The 21,204-nt window shown below is 38.6% G+C and overlaps 2 protein-coding genes across 3 annotated transcripts in view; one reads left to right on the top strand and one right to left on the bottom strand.

Moving 5' to 3' along the window:
- Positions 1-6,497, bottom strand: part of MOSPD2 (motile sperm domain containing 2) — a 42,350-nt gene extending 35,853 nt beyond the window's left edge. The window contains exons 1-2 of one of the 2 annotated variants that reach the window (XM_019666302.1): positions 6,270-6,497; positions 6,040-6,109 (exon numbers count right to left, since the gene is read on the bottom strand). In XM_019666302.1, the coding sequence (XP_019521847.1) occupies positions 6,040-6,109; positions 6,270-6,278 (79 nt within the window). In that variant the 5' untranslated portion in view covers positions 6,279-6,497. The remainder of the gene's footprint in view (positions 1-6,039; positions 6,110-6,269) is intronic. The other variant, XM_019666311.1, reaches the window with a different exon arrangement.
- Positions 6,498-7,780: 1,283 nt separating this feature from the next.
- The window catches only part of FANCB (FA complementation group B), a 33,714-nt gene continuing 20,290 nt past the window's right edge, over positions 7,781-21,204 (top strand). The window contains exons 1-4 of the mRNA XM_019666055.1: positions 7,781-7,813; positions 7,951-8,093; positions 14,534-15,541; positions 19,606-19,758. Coding sequence (XP_019521600.1) covers positions 14,549-15,541; positions 19,606-19,758 — 1,146 coding nt within the window. The 5' untranslated portion in view covers positions 7,781-7,813; positions 7,951-8,093; positions 14,534-14,548. The remainder of the gene's footprint in view (positions 7,814-7,950; positions 8,094-14,533; positions 15,542-19,605; positions 19,759-21,204) is intronic.

Below are 21,204 nucleotides of genomic sequence, written 5' to 3'. Positions count from 1 at the left end.
CACTGAAAGATGTAAGAATTCGAAAGTTAGAAAACTGTCATTATTTCAAGGTGATATTACTGTCTCAGCAGGAATCCCAAACTAATCTAGAGATATTATTAAAATTAATCAGTTAGTAAGGTTTCTGAATTGAATATTAATGTAAAAAGTTAAATACACTTTCTACAAACCAGCAATCATTTAGAAAATAAATTCTTAAAGGACACCATTTAAACAACAGAAATTTAAATAATAAAAATAAGTTTTTAATTCAAAAATAAAACATGTAAAGTATCTGGGAATAAATTGAACAAAAATGGGTTATCCTTTATGGAGAAAATTACAAATCTTTCAGCAAAAAAGACTTTAGCAGGTAGAAATTCATACTAGGTTTTTGGACGGGCCAAAGTTGATCTTCTGATTTAACCCCATTCCACTCAAAATCCCAACAAAAGCTTTTTACCCCATAAACATGATAAGCTGATTCTATAATTTATACAGAGGAACAATGGGCCAAGAAGAGCCTGACGAAGTGATTTTCATAGAAGTGGAAACCAAATGGCCCATAGAGATATGAAGAAATGTTCAATCTCCCTGGTACTCAAAGAAAGGCAGATGAAAACCACAATGAGATATTCCAACACCCCTATCAGATGGGGAAAAAACTAAAAAACAAAGCAAAACAAAACAAAAAACTAACAATGCCAAATTTTAGGGTCTGGAAAAACAAGGACACTCAGATACTGCTGGTTAAAATGAAGATTGGTAGTCACTTTGGGAAATATTTTGGTATTACCTAGTAGCGTATGTGCCTATTCTGTGACCCACCTGTTTCGCTGATGGGTACAAACCCTAGAGCAGCAGCTCTCAAACTTTTTGGTCTCAGGACCCATTTTACACTCTTAAAAATAACTGAGTACCCCAAAGAGCTTGTTTGTTTATATGGGTTACATTTATCAGTAGTTACTGTATTAGGTATTAAAATTGAGAAAAAAAAATTACACATGAGAACATACTAGCACACATTCTGTCAGCTGGCAGAGCAATGATATCACATGCTATGGAGCCTGTGGAAAAACAACCACTGTATGCTTGTGAGAGAATGACACTGAAAAAGGAAAGTGATGTTTTAGTGTTATTATGAAAATAGTTTTGATCTCTCAAACCCCTTGAAATGGTCTCAAAGAACTACAGTTCCTGGACCAACATTGAGAATCACTGCCCTAGACAAAGTCTAGACACCAGATACACGTAAGAATGTTCACAGCAGCACTGTACATAATAGCAAAACCTAGACATAACTCCAAATCCATCAACTGGTATATTCATTCTATGAACTACTACACAGCTATAAAAAGGAATCAATACCAGTATGGTTATACTTGACAATATGAATGACTTGAGCCACAGAAGCAAGTCCTGGAAAAATATATTCAGCTTTTATTTAAAGTTTAAATGAGGTAAACTTAATAAAGTACTGGTGAGGCATACATCACAGGTGGTAAAGCTAATGAAAAGCAAGAGAAGGAATAACACCACATGCCAGACTGGCAGGGACGGGGGCTACCCAGGAGGCTCTAATCCTTTGGCTGAATGGTGAGTACATGGGTGTTTAAGTTATTCATGTTTTATACATTCTGTACCTATCAGATCTTTCTAAATTAAAAAACAATAACAAAAATGAAAAGACTAGAAAAAGTTATTGGATGAGAGGAAATTATTTAACCTAACAGCAATGGAAGAAACCACCAATGAATGGGAAATTTTGAATACATTCCAAAAATGAACAAAGTATGTAACATAAACAAGAAAAGCCCAAACCAATTATAAAGTCGCACTAATGAAAAAAAAAAATTAAACTACAGGTGGATGTAAACATATGAAAAGTTTCTTCTCACTAGTCATCAAATGCAAAAACTAAAATCACCATCAGTTAAGAAATCATGACACTAAATACTCCCGTGGTGAGACTAACACTTTCATATGCGCAAGTAGGAATGAATCTTGGGCAACTTCTATAGAGGAAAGTTTAACATATGAAATAAAGTCTTAAAAATACACTATTAAACCCAGTAATTCTACATTTAGACATGAGTCTTAAGGAAATAATCTGTACAAAATGTTGTATTAACAAAAAACTAAAAAGAATATAAATGTCCAAAAAGGGACTATTTAAGACCAAAGATAAAATTTTATTTATAGAACTGAATATTAAATGGTAACGTAGGGTGTTGCTTACTTCATAAGTATGGGGAAATAAGATTATATCAGTATAAAAATGCAGCACAAAATTAGATACAGAATGGTCTTTTAACTATGTTTTTAAAAATGTATAGAAATAAAGACCGGGGAGAAAAAAATCATCCAATGTTAGCAGAGCTATCTCTGGATGGTGAGCTTATGCGGGGAGGAGGGGTTCTTCAGACGACGGTTTTGGTATCATCCAAATATATTTAAGTGAATCATATACATACTTGCAAAGTCAGACAACAAACCTAAAATTACAAACCCCACAAACCTCTCAATAACTCTCCAAACTCACTAACGCGCAAAGGTATCGCTTAGGTGTCCAAGGCTCTCTTACACTGCAGGGCCACTGTTCTTAGGCGTGTGTGCTCACCCCTCCCCAGGTTCCTCAAAGCGGACTTCCGCTGGCTTCCTCAACGTGCCCCGTACCCTGTCACTGCAGGGCCTTAGCTCACACTATGGGATCGACCTGGGTCACATTTTCCACCTGGCCGAGCTCCACCATCTTCCAAAGTCCATGAGAAACACCACTTTTTCTGTGATTTTTTTTTCTAACTCTGTGCTAACCCAGCCACAGCAAACAGATGTGATTTTTCCTTATCTTTGACTCTTACAGAAATGATGGTAGCACTCTTACTACTCTTCATAAATTTGCCTTAACTTCTGTGTTAACGCCTCTACTAGATTCTGGTGGTTTAGGAAGGGGCTCTATGCTTCTTCAGCTTTCTCTAATATTGACATACAGTTTCCCAGAATTAAGCACATACCGAGTATCTGAGGAACTGAATATATTATTGTCACAAGGGATTAGTCTCTTGCCTGGGTCACAAGGAGGAAGAGAGAACAGGAAATGTTACTCATTTGAAACTCAGCATGGGATTTCTCACAGAAACAATGAAGCAAAAAGGACCATTAATAATGTATCAAGCAATAATGGAGTTGTATTTTATTCTTTTGCCAGCTATCCATAATTGGTAACTTAATTTCTATGGAAACAGAAATGTACTTGGGATTCCCAAGAATCTACCTCCAAAGAGTTTTTGGAGTACAGCCAGTGCTTAAAGCGGTATACTTGCGGATAATAAATATTTTCCTTTAGGAAAAACATTACGATTGTGTAAGTCTGCCTTAAGCCTCTTCTGAAACAAAATATTGTTAAAGACAATAGAAAGGGGGACATGAAAGAGGAAGAAGGAAAGTGGATGTTCTAAACATCCGAGTTAATTTCTAAAAAGTAAACTTGAAAAGGCGAACACAGGTAAATCAAAAAACCCCTTTGTCACCTTCCTATTCTACCTTTACTTGATGCTCTATTTCAGGAAACAAGCGAAAGTTTAAGAGGAGAAAGTATTTAAAGGTTCTGATTTTCCTTTCTCATGCAACTCTTTAAATTAAACTTATATTTACAACGGCTGTGCAGATAACTCACCCACATGCATTCACACATACCCAAGTGTGTATATTTAAGGACAAAACTCGCCCTATACTTAATGCCATACTGTGCTCTACTTAGAAAATATACTTGTCTTTATGAGACATATTGTGAGGGCTGCTCTTTGCCGGATTTTGGTGGTGGAGGGAAGCCAGTTAGGAGAGCTCTTAATACAGATTTGGACTGATCTCCCCGGGTATATATTTAAGCACTGCTATATTCATTCAAAGAGTATGTACCGAGAACTGTGCTAGGTATACAGAGGTGAGTCCAACCTTGCCCTCAATGTCCACAGGTCGCCCAGACCTACATATGTTCTACTGGAGGAAATGAACAATAAGCAAGTAAACAAATGAATGAGATGACTACAGGCTATGGTAAGGGTAGCAAAGGAGACAAAAATAAACAAGACAGGTAGGCTATTTAATACTCAGCAAAGGCCTCTCATACACATTTAAACCAAGATGGAAAAGAAAAGGACCCAGCCATGCACAGTATCTGGGTAAGAACCTTCCAGACAAAAGTGAAAAGGTCCTGAGATGGAAACAGACTCAGTCTTTGAAGAACATAAAAGAGGCAGTGTGGCTGGTTGTGTTTTTCAAACTGTGGGTCACATTAGTAGGTTGTGATAACAATTTTGTGGGTCACTGTGTATCCGGAAGTCATAGGTTTTCAGAATAAATCTTTAACAAACTTTTGCTTCAGTTTCGTGTGTGCACGTGTACTGGATTGCAATGTATATACGTTTCTTACTGTGGGCAGTGGTGAAAAATGTACCAAGCAAGTAGGAACAGGTGGGGGAAAGAATGCGAGTGTGTGCATGGCCTTGCGGTGTAGGTCACTATAAAGAACTGGGATTTTCTTTCTTCTAAACAGAGTAGGGAGGAACTGAAGAGCTTCAAGATGGGGAATGACATGATATAATTCAACGGGATGGTGCTGCCAAAAGATTACTATAGTGAAATTCAGTAGCGCTGAGCGCGAGCCCCAGCCTAGCCACTAAACACCAGGGATTTTAGGCAAATCAATTAACCAACCTCTCTAACCTGACTTTCTTCATTTTAAAAATAAGAAGGTTGGGGCAAGATGATCTTTAAGATCTTGTCTATTGCTACATTTCTATGACTATATTCTTCTTCCTCACTTGGGTGTAAGTAAAAGTATTGGGGAGACACTAGCTCATTAGGTCAAGTTCTGGGTTAACTTCTTAAAATGTTACAAACTGTGTAGCTATAAGAGCCACGTTTGCATAGAAAGCAATTTTAGAATTATTTCTTTACTGGAAGTAGCTGTATTATTAGAAATGAGATCTCTGGGCTAAAAGTGAATCAAGTGCTGTTGCAACTCTCTGATACAAAGTTTGGGATGTGAAGAAAGTTGACAGGGAGGCATGAAAAGGTTACTGACCATGTTATTTGGAACAGATGTCCTTATTTGTTCTAGGTAATCAACTGACATATAACCTAAGGGCAATCTAAAATTGCAGGGAACGTCTCTGCTTAGCACTAAAGTCAACCCTATTTCCTTCCACAGTAACTAAAATGACTATTGAGGCAAAATATTCATGGGAGCCTGCTATATGCTAACCCCATGCTGGACAGTTTGATATACATCTTTTCATTAAATCCTCCAAATTATTCACATTTCACAGCTATGGGAAAACAGAGGCTCAGAAAAGACAAATAAGCTAATAAGTGGCAGGGTCAGGATTAGAATAGTTATACTAGATTTATATCAAATTATCCTGCATGTTTTTAAAAATCACTGTACACGGATTAAATCATCAGTTAAAAACTGGACAACTCAAGTATCTGTGACATCTGGACACACAATGTTCAAGCACTACATCAATTCTGGACGCACAGGTACTTTGCCAGGTGCTTGTGGGATGAAAAGATAAGAAATTGTTCCAGCACCGGAGGGCCTACTCCGTGGGTAGCATGTTGGGTTGCATGATGTGGAACTAGGCAAAATATCCAAGGAATCTGGCGCCCAAATTAAGTACACGTGAGTGCATACTATCATGGCAGGGTCCAGGTTCATTTTCGTGATTGCTGCTGGTGAAGAAAGGTCAGCAGGGGACCCGTGCATTGGACAGTGTCACCAGTGCCGTGGGCCTAGCAAGTGTCCTACAAGTTCCATAAACTCGAGATGCTAGAAACTCACCGATTTCCAACTTAGCCCTTTAGCAAGCAATGGACGCGTCGGCTGCCCGATCGGAGCCGCGTGCATGGCGTGTTAAGGAAAGGAAAACCTTGGAAACATGCAGGGCACCGCCCCGGTGAGGGTCGACACGGTCCCTAACGCTTCCCACGGAGACAGCAGCAAACACTCCAGCAAAGTTGGGGACGCTCGTTGCCCAGCGAGAACGTGATACCCACCTGTCAAATACTCAACTTCGAACCTCCGTCGGGTCTCGGAGATGAGCTTGGCTTTATTCTGGGCTTGGCACTGGAAGGAAGACAAGAGACGCTCAGGCACCAAGCGCACCATCCCGCTTCCCCTCAGCCCAGCCCACCTGCACCTGGAAGCGCGGCCACCGGCCTCAGAGAGGATTCGGGTCTGAGATGGGGGCCGGCAACGGTGCGGTGCGGTGCGATCGGCTCCTCACCTCGGCCATGGTCGCGGGCGTGGACGTGATTGCAGTCGCTGTCGCCACTTCCACAGCTGCCGTCCGAGTCTCTCATCACCCACCAGGCCGGCCCAGAGGTATAGAGGGAAGGGCGGGAGGTGGAGGCGGTCGCGTGACACCGGAAGGCGGGCGGAGGCGTCACAATGCCACCCAATGCGACACAGCGTCCTGGGTCTGGAGGCGGGACTAGGCTGTCAGCTTAGCTTGCCATTCGCTTCTTGTTCGCACCCCCTGCTGTTCCCTGCACTGCGGACCCACCCCCGCCAGCCACCGGATCGTGAGCGCGTCCCCCGCGGAACCCCACCCCGGCGAGCTCCACCTGCCATTCGCTTTCGCAACCTTCTCCGGAGGCCCCGCCTCCTCAGCCTCCCTCGGCCACCTTTTCCTGGCTAGCTCGGCGGGCTCCGCCTCCTCTGAGCTCAATGCCGCCTCTGGCCCGGCCCTCCCAGGATGCTGCGCGCGGGCGGGAGGTTTGGAGCCTCTGGCCACTGCTCCCAGGCCTCGGAAAAGGGGCCGTTATCGGACGCAGGGCTCTGCGCGCGGAGGTAGGGCCGGCGTTTGTTCCCTACCCTGGCATTCGCGGAGCGGGCAGTGGGGCTGGGGTTGCTCCCCTGTCCTGTCATTGCGGGAGAGCGGGAAGGAAGCCGGCGTCCTGGAGGCCTTTATCACCGTATGGATGTCCATCATTTTGTGGAATGATAACTAGATTTAAGTAAGTGCTTGCTATATTCAGGAATATTTCTCTTGCAACTTTCTTCAACCCTGGGAACACTTGGAGTGTGAGATACTTAACAAGCAATGTATCTTTCAAATCTTTCAACTGAAACAGTGTGTAAAGTTAAGAGATGTCAAGTGTCTTACATTATTAATTAAGGTAATTGTTCTCAAAGCAAGGGGCAATTTTGCCTCCCAGGGGACATTTGGCAATGTCTGGAGACATTTTTGTTGTCACAACTGGAAGGGCAGTCCTGCTACTGGCATCTGGTGGGTAGGATACTGCTAAATCCTACAATGCACCGGACAGCCCCCGCAAGCTATTCATTGCAAAATGTCAGGAAGTGCCAAAATTGAGAAAGATTGATTCATAACTTACTGGAGCAATTTGTAAAGTTGGTGGTTAAAAAATTGAAAGCAAATCGTTTTGCATTCAATAATACCGCCTTTTTTAAAAATTGAAAGATACTGAAAACTACACAGATATTGTAAGAAGAACAGTCCCCATGTTTCCACCATCCCTGGTTAACCATGATCGACATTTTAGCATGTTTGACCCCAGACTTTCTTGTTTATGTTTTTATAGAGAAAAAAGGAACATTGTTTCAAAATTATTTGGATACTTTCTTAATACTATTTCAGGTAAGGCATACCTCGTTTTATTGCGTTTTGCTTTATTGTCCTTCATAGGTGTTGCGTTTTTACAAGTTGAAGGCAAGACCCTCCACCAGCAAAAAGATTATGACTCACTTTATTGCGATACTCACTTTATTACCGTGGTCTGGAACCGAACCTGCAGTATCTCCGAGGTATGCCTGTATAGCTAAAGTTTTCCTCTGGTTCCACTCCCCTACCCTGATATCCATACCCTTGTCCACGATAAATAGTAGTCATTACGAATGTGGCATGAATCTTTACAGCTTTTTTTAATTTTATTTTTGACCAGGCTGCCTGGGTTTGAATCCTGGCTCTGTCACTTCCTAGCTGTAAAAGCCTTTGAGAAGATCCTTGAACTCCATGCCTCAGTTTCACATATATGGAGTGGGATAATAGTGCCTATGGCACAAGGATGTCATGAGGAATAAATGAGTGAGTACAAATTCCAACAGTACCCAGCACAGAGAAAGCACTCGGAACATAGCCATTGTAGGTAAACAGAAAATATACCGTATTTGCCCATGTATAAGACGCACCTTAACTTTGGGGCCCAAAATTTGAAAAAAAAATGTATTACATAAAGTTATTGAATTCAAGTTTTAGTCATCATAAAATTCATACAACTACTCATCACTGTCAAAACTCCCAACCATTAGCTTGTCCTCATCTGTGTCTGATGACGAATCACTGTCTTCACATATTGCCTCGTCCTCAGCGGGAAATGCAAGTAAAAAAAATCTACAACCACTGTATAAGACGCACCCAGTTTTTAGACCCCAAATTTTTCTAAAAAAGGTGCGTCTTCTACATGGGGAAATACTGTATAATGCTGTTTTATGTGTTTTGATTTAGATAAATAATGTGCTGCAGTCTATGTTTTTCTGCAACTTAATTTTTCTCACTTTATTTTTGCAATTTAGCCATGATGATATACATAGATCTAATTCATTTTAACTATGGTATGATATTCCATATATATTTATTCATTCCCCTATTGGTGGTAGTGGACATGTTTACTGTTTTTTTATATTATCCATAACAGCACAGTGAAAATTCTAGAGCAATGTCTTTATGCATTATTTTGTAGAATTATTTCTCTCAGTTCGTATCTAGAAATGAAACTGTTGGATATATGCATTTCCATTTACTGTCAAATTGCCTTCCAAAGTCACCTCTCCCTTCAATAAAGTACTTATAATTATTTCCTAATTGGTGACTCTGCCTCCAGTCTTACCTTACCTCCATCTTCAACACTGTCACCAAGATCTTTATCATTCAGAAGTATAATCTTATGATCTCTATTTTTGAAATCTTTCAGTGGTTTATTATTGCTACCTAAAGTTAGAAGTCCTTAGTCTGACACAGAAAACCTTCTTTAACTTAATTTTTCCTAACTCTCTTAGTGGATCACAATTCCCCCACATTCATCCGCATTTCAGGTCCACTAGGTATTGTTGAGAAAGGGACAGGCGGAATGGATTCTGGGTAGGCCCCAACAAATGACTTCTAGCTATATAGGTAGAGAAAAGTTTTAACAGTGGACCTACTCTGTAGCCAAGTTAATTAGGTAACAATGTCCTGTATGTTGAAAAAAGCACATCTTTCAATATTATGCTCATAGGATTATGTTTAATATTATTAGATGAGACGTTTAGCTAGGTGTCTTCTTTTTCTTCCAAAGATACTTTGTATTGGTTGCAATTGATACAGTTTCTTAGAGACTTTTTTATATTTCATCTGCAGTTGATACAGTGCTCTTTGCAGGTCTTCCTGAACCAGACCTGTAGTAATTTAAAGAGTTCTGAAATTCACATGGCCCAAATGAATTTAGTAGCATTTAAAGGGATCATTGTTTATTTGATTGGGAGTCTGGTGGAGATCGGATGAGGATGATAATTTGCCAACCTACTGTGTTATCATATATTATTATTTTTCTAGTGTACTCACACATCTGTTTTCATTTTATGTATAAAATATATAGTTAACTTTTGTGTGTGGTAATACAGAACAGGAAAAGCTCAAATTAATTATGCAGCATTTTATAAATGCTTTGCTTCCAAATCTCCCCTCCACCCCTGCCCCCATAACTACAACAGGAGGTAAAATTTAACTGGCCTGAATTACCAGTTTTTTCTGTAGCCAGTGTAGTAAGGGTACTAAGTAAACAGTCAAATGACTAATAGATTGGAATAGTAAGCCTGGTGCCCTGATGATCAGGGTTTGATTAATCAGGGCTTGTTTATATTGGTTTAAGAACCTTTAAATTGAACCTTAGTTTCACTTGTTTCCAGATTATTTCTTTAAACAAATTATTTTTTAAATCAAAGTTTATTGGGGTGACAACGGTTAGTAAAGTTACATAGGTTTCAGGTGTAGAATTCTGTAATACATCGGTGGGATACTATTCTGCCATAAAAAAAGGATGAAAGTGCCATTTGTGACAACATGGATGGATCTTGAGATTATTATGCTAAACGAAATGTCAGACAGAAAAAGTCGAAGAATGTATGATTTCACAGGTTATTTCTATCTAAAAAATAAAATTACGACTTATTCCATAGGTTTAAAGGTTTGTTTTATGAACATATGCTAAGAACTTTTACTCTTAAAACAGATGTTGCATTAGTATAAAATAAGACAGATATACACATGTATGTGAAGTTACTAATAAGCCTTGAGATTACAGAAAATTTGAGGAAAAAATTTTATCTTCATAAAGACATTAATATATTAGCAGCTTCTAATTTTTAACTTTGAAGGTGGCCTTTTAGTATATTGAAAATATACATGTTTTGGCAATAACATTTTAAAAGAAAAAAAATCATCTTTGATATAATAGTCATTTATGTTTTTAAATCTATTTGAGTTTAAGTTCATGAGAATAAGTTTGCTTTTTGCTTAGCGCTCATGCTTAAATGCATGTTGGATTAGGATAATAGCAGGGTTTTGAATACCATGCTAAATTTTATAGCGATGGTTTGCAATATTTTATTTGTACATTGTACATATGTTCAATACACAATGTTTAGCATCTATCTTTTCGAGTAGTAATTCAAGGATCAGATCTGTTGAGAAGCGGGTGTGTGTGCACACAAGGTTTTTTAATTAGGAGGCAGTTACTGAATCAAGTTTGTGATTTGGAACAAAAACTGAGGTAACCTAAATAAACTGGCATATTGGAGGGGAGAGAGACTAGAGTAAGGAAAACCAATTAAGGAGCTTTAACCTCAGCCTAAGTGAGAGCTGAAAGCCTGAACTATGGTAATTGGAACAGATAGTTAGAAGATAGATATTTCTAAATTAAGGAACTTGGTGATAGCCTTAAAAGAACAGAATGTAAGGGGCCTGATTTTCCTAAGTAGTAACTGTCAGGGTGCAACAATACACACACACTATAAAGTTGAGTGAAGCGGGGATTCTACTGACCTTTTAGCAATCAGATTCTCCTTACTCCTATCACACTCAGATATTGATGAGCACTGTGTTGATTAAACATTGGTTGTGACATTAAATATTAAAATAACAAAATGCTTTTCCATACAGAAGTTATTTTTGGTTGTTTTTAGTATGATTAGGAAATCTGAAAATCTTTTTGAGTAGGTAATAACAAACAGTGTGTTCTCAGATCTTTGTCTCAGAATGTATTGTTTTACGCTTTTCCTTTTTTAAGAAATCTTCTGAGAGACCTGACGTGGCTGTGGGAAATTTGAAATACAGAAATTATTATTCATACATTTTGATGTAATATGTTTATTTCCTTTCAAGTGAAAGATAGGTTCATAAGTAGAAGCCACACCTTTGATTTACCTATATTCTTTACTGTGGAAACTGAAACGACTTTGTGTGTCTCAGATCTTTGATATTAATTGCCTAACAACAAACCAGTAAGCCAGTGACTTCTGCTAGTTTGTATTATGATACAATGTCACCCTTTACTTCAGGTCATAGGTTTCATGAAATTCTCAAAAACAGTATCATCAATTTAATGTAAAAACAAAACAAAACAAATACCATAGAGAAATGCATTGTGTTTACCTGTTCCTGCATAACAAATTACTCCCAGACTTAGCTTAAAACAACAAGCATTTATGATCTCAAATTTTCTGAGGATCAGGAATTTGGGAGCAGCTTAGCTGGGTGGCTCTACTCAAGGTCCCTCTAAGGGAGACTGAGTTATCTAAAGGCTTGACTAGGACTAGAGAATCTGACCCCAAGAAGGGTCACCCACGTGGCTACTGGCAAAAGGCCTCAATCCCTCGCTGTCTTTTGCCAGGAAGCCATAGTTACCTGCTGTGTGCACATCTCCAAGGCGCTGCCTGAGTGTCGTGATGTGGCAGGTGGCTTTCTCCAGTGCAAGTGATCAACAGAAGAGGTCAGTAAGAAAGCCACAGTACTCTGTGATCCAGTCTTGGAAGCCACACACTGTCACTTCTGCCATATTCTATTGGCTAGATAAGTCATAATGAGCAGCCCTCACTCAAGGGGAGAATTAAATGTCACTCCTTGATGGAAGGAGCTTCAAAGAATTTGTGAACAGGGCCGGCCGAGTGGCGCGATGGTTAAGAACTCGCTTGGGATGCCAGAGGGCCCCGGTTCGGATCCCACATATGAGGGCCAGTGACACTGCCCTCTACAGCTAAGATGCTGAACAACAGCTCAACCTGGAGCTGGGCTGCCATGAGTCGCTGGCGACGGCGTAGGCTGCAGTCCCTGTGGCAGTGGGTTGCCATGGGCTACCGTGTGTAGCCAGCAGCCAGCGTGAGCGGCCAGCAGCTGCAGTGAGCGGCCGTCCAGAAGCCAGCGACTGATCTGCCTCACCCGGGAAGAGCGCAATGATGGTGCCAACTTGGGCCAGTGAAGCAGCGTCCTCCACAACTAGACTGAAGAACAAAACGACAGCAACTTGTCTGTTCCCCTTCCCCCAATTCCCCATCACTGTTCCCATCCCCCCTCAATTACCCAATAAAAATCTTAAAAAAAAAAAAGAATTTGTGAACATATTTTAAAACCACAGCAAGTGATGTATTTGGAAATTAGACAATAAGGTGTGTCATCTCTAATTTGAAAGTAGATGCTGACTAATCTAGTCTGCTTTTAAGTAGAATTGCCTCCAAATCAGTCATTTCTCTAAAATGCAGGCTACATTAAGTTAAACTTGTAGATTATGGTTCAGTGATGCTTTTTTCTAATTGGACATTTGGTAGATTTTTATAATACAAAAACAAACCCTAAGCCTTTGAAGTTTGCTTCTCATTCAACAGAGGAGAACAATATTATTTACTTGTAAATGACATAGTTTTCATTTATTACTGAAATAGTTGGATTTCCTGGTGTAAATGATCCACAGGAGAAAAGAGAGTATAAGTTAGAATTATTTATAGTGGGGAGGGAGGGACCTTTCAGCATTCACAAACCGTGAAGTATGCAACTGTTCTGATGTTTGTAAGGTTAGGTACTATGTTAACCAGAGCCAGCCATGATGATGATGATGGTGATAATGATAGTAGCTAACCTTTACTCAAGACTTTCTATGTGCCAGGTCCTATTTCAGGTGGTTTATATTAGTTAATTACAAGACCTGTGAAATAGATACTGTTACTATACCCCTTTAGATAGATGTGGATGTGGGGCATAAAGGGGTTAAGCAACTTGCCCTAAGTCATGCATCTAGAAAAGGCAGAGCAGCATTCGTGTGTCCGGCTAAGCATTCTGTCACTGTTAAAGGAGTGACTCAGCAAATGCAGCCACTGAATAGAGAGAGCAGCATCTTTTTCTTGCATGTATATTCATTGTGGGGGGTGTTCCTTTGTTCTTTGTTCCACTTGACTAATTCTCTCAAGTTGCCTTTCTTATAACCAGTGTTCCCAGTAAGGAAATGTATGCTAGTGCAGTGTGGTGGTGACAAGTGTAGGCTCGGGAGTCAGAGGGCTGGCCCCTCTTCCAAATCTAGTGCCATTACCGGTTAGTGTTGTAACCTTGGAACATTTTCTGACCTTTAAAATAAGGTTTTCTCATCTGAAAGATGGGATAATAAGAATACTTAAAAAAGAATAGTAGTAAGAGTTCAAGAAAATAATGCATGTATTGTACTTGGCACATAATAAGCATGAAGAATTGGTAGCTATTATTTAATTCTTGTGTTCATTATAATATTACTAATCCTCTATTTTTCTACTTTGAATAAGAATAGTGACTTACTTAGGTCATAAAACTGCATTGTTTTTGCAAAGTAAGATTTAAGATTTATTTCTTTTATTCCTACAGAGATTCTTTTCAAGCCATGTAATAGCGTCTCCTGTTTTTCTTTCTGGGCTTTCATTTTGGTCATAGAGTCTGTATGAGCGCCTTTCTCAGGGAAGCAGGGACCCAAGTGCCTGGGCTATGGGAGCAGTCTAATTTGAATCTCTGACTAACTGAGTTGTCATTGTAAAGAAAGTAGGGAAAGCAGATTAGGTCAGTAGGTTTGAGAGACAGAAGTGGAGCCCTCAAGAAATTCCCTGAGCCAGACAGAATATCTGCAGTCCTTTTCTAGAGCACCTACAGCTTTTCATGGTTGCTGTCAACACATTCAGTTATCGCTTCTGATGTGGTTATTCTCATTCTTTGCAAACTGTTTTTTAAGGGTTGTACAGAAATAATACTTGGGATATATTTTTTGATAAGTGTGTCATTAAGATAGAATAAAAAACTTAAAAACGTTACTTTAATAAAATTTATAGTTACCTATACACTGTTCCCCTTCCCCAATTCCCCAATAAAAAGAATCTTAAAAAAAAACAATTTATAGTTACCTATATAATAGTTGTCTAACAAAAACGTGTTTTCTTTTAACTCTGCCTACTTGATGGCAGTTTTTCTCATTTCATTTTTAGGTTTTAAAGCATCAAATGGAATCAATTTACATTAAAAAATTAGACCAATACAAAGACTTGATATTGAGGAATGACGAGCAATGTCCATCTAATGAAGAAAAGCTCTTGTGTTATAATGGGGAAGTCCTTCTTTTTCGACTGTCTAAAGGAAGTTTTGCAGATGAAGGGCCTGCAGAAATACCCGTATTGCATGTCAGAAGAATGGCATTTGATAGAAGAACAACAGCATTTGTTCAGAAGTCCGCTGGATTCTTTAGCATAAAGGGGGAAAACTCTTCTTTAAAAATTATGTGTTGCAACTGTGTGTTGGATTTCAGGACTGGAATGAACCTCCCTTATGTTGTGATACAATGCAATGAAAAGAATAATGTTTCCAAGTATTTTCTACTATTTCTTCACAGTACCAATACATTTGAAAAGTGTTTGAGTTTTAAACTAGGCCATGAGTTGAAGGACGGCATCAGGGTCTTTAATGGCCCTTTAATTATATGGAAACATGTTGAAACATTCTTCTGTATCTCTCCCCAAACTGGCAAAGTTGTTACTGTGTCTGTTAACTTTTCCTCTATTGAGTGGGCAGGAGAGATTGAAAATCTAGGTATGGTTTTATTAGGACAAAAGCAATGCTGTTTATCTGAGGAAGAATGCACCCCAAAGCCTTCAAAATCAGATTATGCATTTTGGAATACCAAGTTTTGTGTATACTCCCTTGAGCGTGAAGATGTTGTAAGTGATACATACATTATCCCTCCTGCTTATAGCAGTGTGATAACTTGTGTGCATGTCTATGCAACTGAGATTGTCAACAACCAGCTAAGAATGTCTCTGATTGCCCTTACTCGAAAGGATCAGCTGATTTCATTCCAGAATGGGGCTCCTAAAAGTGTGTGCCAGCTTCCATTTGCAGATCCTTATGCAGTTCAACTTATGGATTCAGGTGGAGACCGCCTTTTCCTTGTGTCCTTTGGGTCCAGTCATGCTTGTGCTGTTTGGGAAAAGAACTTTCAGGTACAGTAGTTATTCTCATAATCATTCAGTTGGTGTAATCTTCGACCTATTAAACAGTCCTACACTTTATAGAGTTCATTTGGAGTCTTACTATCCAAATCAGTTTTTAGTGCTGCACTTATAAGAAAGTCGTATATGTTATTCTTTTTTCTCAAAGTTATCTAAATACTACCTGATAAGGGTTTGCCCTGCAGTTTTGAGTCATAAAACCTTTGAGTTGTTTGGAAATATATACATATATAAGTATAATTATTATATATTTATCTTTTACTATAACTATCTCAGTTTTTATTAATGTGGTAACTGGATGCATATTTTTATTTAGAATAATAAGATTATTAGTGACTTGACTTCATAAGCCTTCTTAGACAACTCAAATCAATTCAGCTTTTTAAAGTTGGTAATTATCTATTTAAACTCAAAATAAAATCTAGAGGAATTTCTTGAAATGTATCATTGTCCCTTAAAAGACAAATAATTGTTCTCCAGAGACAAGTGATAAATGTTCATTTTTCTAAAAACTGTTGCTTAGAGAATTTTGTTACGTTATATTTTGAAACTCAGAGTTGTCCTTAGCGAACATTCGCATTTTATCCACATATACAGTAGTCATATCTTTTAATGTAAGGTTTGAAAATTACTTTAGACTACTCACTGGTATAGCATGTTCAGTAACAGGTAAAAGGTGCAGAAAATACATAGGAAATTGGAGGTTTGTAACTGGGTGTCTCCACCAGTAATATTTCTGACCCTGCTGTTTGGTAACCCTGCATCCTCTTGGCTTAAGATATGTATCAGCTCATTCAGTTATGTGATATCAGTGTTTATAATTCAAGATAAATAATCATTGCCTGTCAGAAATGTCTCTTCCAAAAGTAGTTTTTTTAGTGCATTATTACAGCTTTTCAAGTTCTTGTGCTACTTTGGTATGCCCTGTCCTTACTTTGTATGCCCTGTCCGTTTAATTAGAAACTCCATTAAAATTTCTATCACTATATTATCGTGATGATGTGAAACATTGAAAAATATTTTAGAAGATTTGAGAGGCATTTTTTATCATTGCTTGTGTATGTGTGTTGGTGTATGTGGAAGTGTCAGATTGAAATTATGTTTCATCAGGCTTTGCCTTGTAAATTACCTTTATGTTAATGTTAGTAGGGATTATATAACCATATTCAACCTCTGTAACACATAGAGGACTTAAATTCTCAAAAGGAAAATAATTTGAAAGCTATCCTATTTTATTTTGAAAGATGTCTTTTAAAAGCACATTCTAGGGCCAGCCGAGTGGCTCAATTGGTTAAGAGCTCACTCAAGAGTTTGAGCTCTGAGCAACAGCGGTTCAAGTCCAGCCTGAGCTGAGCAGCCGCTGAGCTGCCAACAGGTGGCAGGATGGCTCAGCTAAAAAAAAAGAAAAAGCACATTCTACTCTTATTTGAAGGTTATTTGGAAGGTAACAGTTTCTGTCTTTTTTTACTTCTTTTCCTTTCAAGAAAGGGTGGAGGGAAACACCTGGTATAGCCTGCAATCCTCATTGGGGTCAGGGTCGTGGAAAGCACTGGGTTTGAATCCCAATTGAGCCACTCAATGGTGTTCCCTTAAGGAGAGTATTTCATTTCTGTGAACTCGTTTTCCTTCTTTATGAAATTGAAATCATCCTACCTCTGAGAGGGGAGAATCAAATGAAGTGACACAGTGAAGTGTCTAGCACAGTGCTTGGCACATCAGTAAAGATAGCTGTTAGTATATTAGGCAGGGGCCAGGGCTGCCGTCAGTGACGGGCCTACCAACGGTCTCTTACTCACCTGGATAAGGAAAAACAGTTTCCTCTTGCCTCATTGACTCTGGAATATAATCCTCACTCCCTTGAAGTGGGTCCCCTGCCTGGACACTGCAGAACTCTGCCACTTCAAATGTTACCCCAAGCAGGAGACGATGTCACTCCCCATAAGTGGGCCTGTCACTGTTGGCCTCCCCGCCTAGAAATTGTGTTCTGTGGTTCTTTCTCTACGATGGACCACAGTCCTTTCCATAAGTTACTTACCTGAGTCTCTACTGCCTCACACCTTCAAATACCTCTGCAGGGGTTCTGTACTTCTGAGCGGTTCTCAAATGCCCTGTATTGAAAGCGCTGGAGTTACACCCTGACAGCTGCCAAGTTAAATGCTCCTAAAGAGCCTAAGTAACCTTGCCACTCCGGGAGTTTTGCAACTCCTGCCTCTGTGTTGGTGTTGCATTTCTACTAACCTAGTTAAAAAACATTGGCTATAGCTTAGGGTAAAATATTTGATTACTTTAAAAACAGGAATGAAGGCTAAGAATCTACAAATTAAAGGGCGAGGAGAGTTAAGGGAAGTAATTGCATTTGAGCAAATCATGAGTAGCTTTTGTCTTCTGAGGCTTTCTCTCGAGTAGAAATTATCTCTGCAAGTTTTGGCAAGAATCCAATATATCCAGAATATTATTCTTTGGGTATGTTTGGCAAGAATCTGTAGCATTTCAAAATTGAGATCATTGTCAAATATACCTGAAACGGATATTGGTATGTTACAGATAGAAAGAGGTTAATGTGTTCTAGAGGTGTTCTGTCTGATACGGTACCCACTAGCCACATGTAGCTATTCAACATGTGGCTAGTCTGAAGTAGAATGTTCCGGAAACGTCAAATACACAGATTCCAAAGACTGAATACTATAAGCAATTGTAACACCATGGTAAGCATTTGTATGTCTAGACATATCTAAACATAGACTAGGTACAAAATAGACAAGTAAAACATAGAGAAGTAAAAAATGAAAGTAAACTATCTCAATACTTTTATTGACTATATTGAATTGAAATGATAATATTTTGGATCTATTGGATTAAATAAAACATAATAAAGTTACTTTTTTCTTCTCACTGCTGTTAGAGAATTTTCTTTCATTGGCTACTTGAAAATTTGAAATTATATGTATGCCTTGCATGTGTGGCTTGCCTGCGTGTCTTTTGGACAGCAGAGTTCCAGAGCTGTAGATTGCAAATGTGTGTGTGTAGTCATGAGTGCACAGCTTCGTGGTGTTTGCATACTGAACACATTCTTATTACTGTCTCTTCCTGTAGTTCATTATACTCCACGATACTTGTGAGAGATTAGGAGGACGAGAGGATATGGTTTTACAAATAAGCTTCCTCCTGTGTAAATGAAAAATCACTGCTTTGGAAATTAGCCTTATAAGGGAAAGATTGATTTTTGGTTACATAGATTGAAGAGTCTTATATTCTTGCTCTAATGCAGGCCACCCTCTTGTATCATCTATTTGATGTATCTGTGCTCCTGGGATTCTCAGTGGGAGTTTTAGCTTTGCTTGAGGGAGAAGGGGTATCTGATCCCCGTGATGATAGTTTTTCAGAGGACTTATGGACCTTTAAAAAGTTATCTTCTATTTTAATCTTGGGGTCCTCACATTCTAGTATAAACTGGTCAAATTACTCTGTTAGGTTAGGATGGTTCTAGGTGCCCCACTATTAGGATCCCTCCTCTTTTGTGGTCCTGATAATGGCTATGTTCTCTCCAACAAGGATTTAGGGTATTAAGTTCATCTTGACTCTTAAAGTGTATACTTGTACCTTGTATTTACCTAATACAACTGAGTTTCTTGTCCGATCAGAAATACATATCCACCAAGGCTTATGGGAGTGAGGGCCACCCTAAAATTAACTGTGTTAGAGAAAGAAACTACTCGAGTTACTCATGAGAAATGTTAGAATTTCCAAACTATTTAGTCATGAGAAGTATTAGAATTTATACGTTATAATAAAATTTTAGTATAGAAACCAACAACATTATAGTCCCTGGACAAGTGTTGATAAAATTTTAAATTTAAGTACCTTGCTATTTATAGTTATAACTCCTTATGTTTTCTGGTCCCTCGATATATTTATTTTTGTTTTTAGTGTTCATAGTACCATTTTCATTACTTGTGTCTAAGGTTGAAGATAAGAAATTACAACTGCATGCAACAAGACTTCACAAGTGATTTTTTTTTTCTTCTCTGTTCCTTCTTTACAACTCTTTCTTTCAGATTGCTGCTAAATGGGAAAAAATTAGCTCAGCACTGATAGATGACTTTATTGGAACTGGAAGTGAACAAGTACTGCTACTTTTTAAGGACTCCTTAAATTCAGATTGCCTGAGTTCATTTAAAATAACAGATCTTGACAACATAAACTATTCAGTAAGTTCTGTTTACTTTTTATACATGACTTTAAGCACCATTTTAGGAAATTTGAGCACTTTAAAGCTTTTGACCCACTATTTAAATATTTGTGATTTCATACTCAAACTTTTTGAACTTTAAAAATATGTGGATTGAATCTTTTAAAAATGCAGTCATATGCCTCTCAAAAAAGGGGGTACGTTCTGAGAAACATGGTGTTAGGTGATTTTGTCGTTGCGTGAACATCATAGCATGCGCTTACACAAGCCTACGTGGTCTAGCCCACTGCACACCTAGGCTGTGTGGCACAGCCTATTGCTCCTGGGCTACAAGCCTGCACAGCGTGTCACTGTACTGAATGCTGTAGGTAATTGTAACACCATGGGAAGCATTTGTGTGTCTAAACACATCTAAACATAGAAGAGCTACAGTAAAAATACAGTAAGAAAGATAAAAAGTGGCACACCTGTGTAGGGCACTCAGCATGAATGGAGCTTGTAGGACTAGGTGAGTCGGTGAGTGAGTGGGAGTGAATGTGAAGGCCTAGGACATACTGTCCACTGCTGTCCATTTTATAGACACTGTACACTTAGGCTACATTACATTTATTTTTAAAAATAAGGTTCAACCAAGCACACAAAAAAATGCAATCAAGAGATGAGGCAAACTTGAGATCCATGAGGCTGTTGGTGTAATATACCATACTGTTTACAGCAAACTATATAAGTCGAAAGAGTAGACTATAAAATAATGATAAAAAGTCTAGTGTAGTCAATACATAAGTCAGTAACAGTCATTTATCATGATGACAAGTGTCATGTACTGTATATAATTGTATGTGCTATACTTTCATACGACTGACAGCATAATTGGTTTGTTTGCACCAGCATCACCACAACATGTGAGTAATGCATTGTGCTACAATGTTATGATGAGTCCAATGTCACTAGGTGATAGAAAATTTTCAGCTCCATCATAATCTTATGGGACCACCCTTGTATATGTGGTCCGTGGTTGACCGAAATGTCATTATGTGGCACATGATTGTATACATTGAGTCACCTTTCAACAGATGTTACACAAATTGATTATGCCTTTGAAAATGGTATATATGGTGGTCACTCAAGTGATAAATTAACTTATTGTTGCTTCTGAAAATCATATCAATAAATGTGATATTGGATTAGTTAAGGAATAAAATCAAGTGAAAATGCTTTATTAAAATAAGCAGCAGTTCATAATATCTTAAGATCCTGGGCATGAGGGAAATAATACCCTGGAAATTTCAGATCTATATAAAATTCCTCTGAGACTCAATTTTTTTCATTAGTACAATAAGGATAATTCTTATTTTCTCTAGTTATGGGATTTTACAATTTTATAAAAATCTAGTAAGCTGATACTTGTTGAAGGCAGTATGCAAATGTTACATGGGTGGTAATAGTGGTAATAATAGTAATTTTT

Source organism: Hipposideros armiger, unplaced genomic scaffold (genome assembly GCF_001890085.2).
Source record: "Hipposideros armiger isolate ML-2016 unplaced genomic scaffold, ASM189008v1 scaffold_13, whole genome shotgun sequence".
NCBI lineage: Eukaryota > Metazoa > Chordata > Mammalia > Chiroptera > Hipposideridae > Hipposideros > Hipposideros armiger.
Note: the sequence above shows the minus strand (reverse complement) of the source record. Positions and strands in the feature narration are given on the sequence as shown.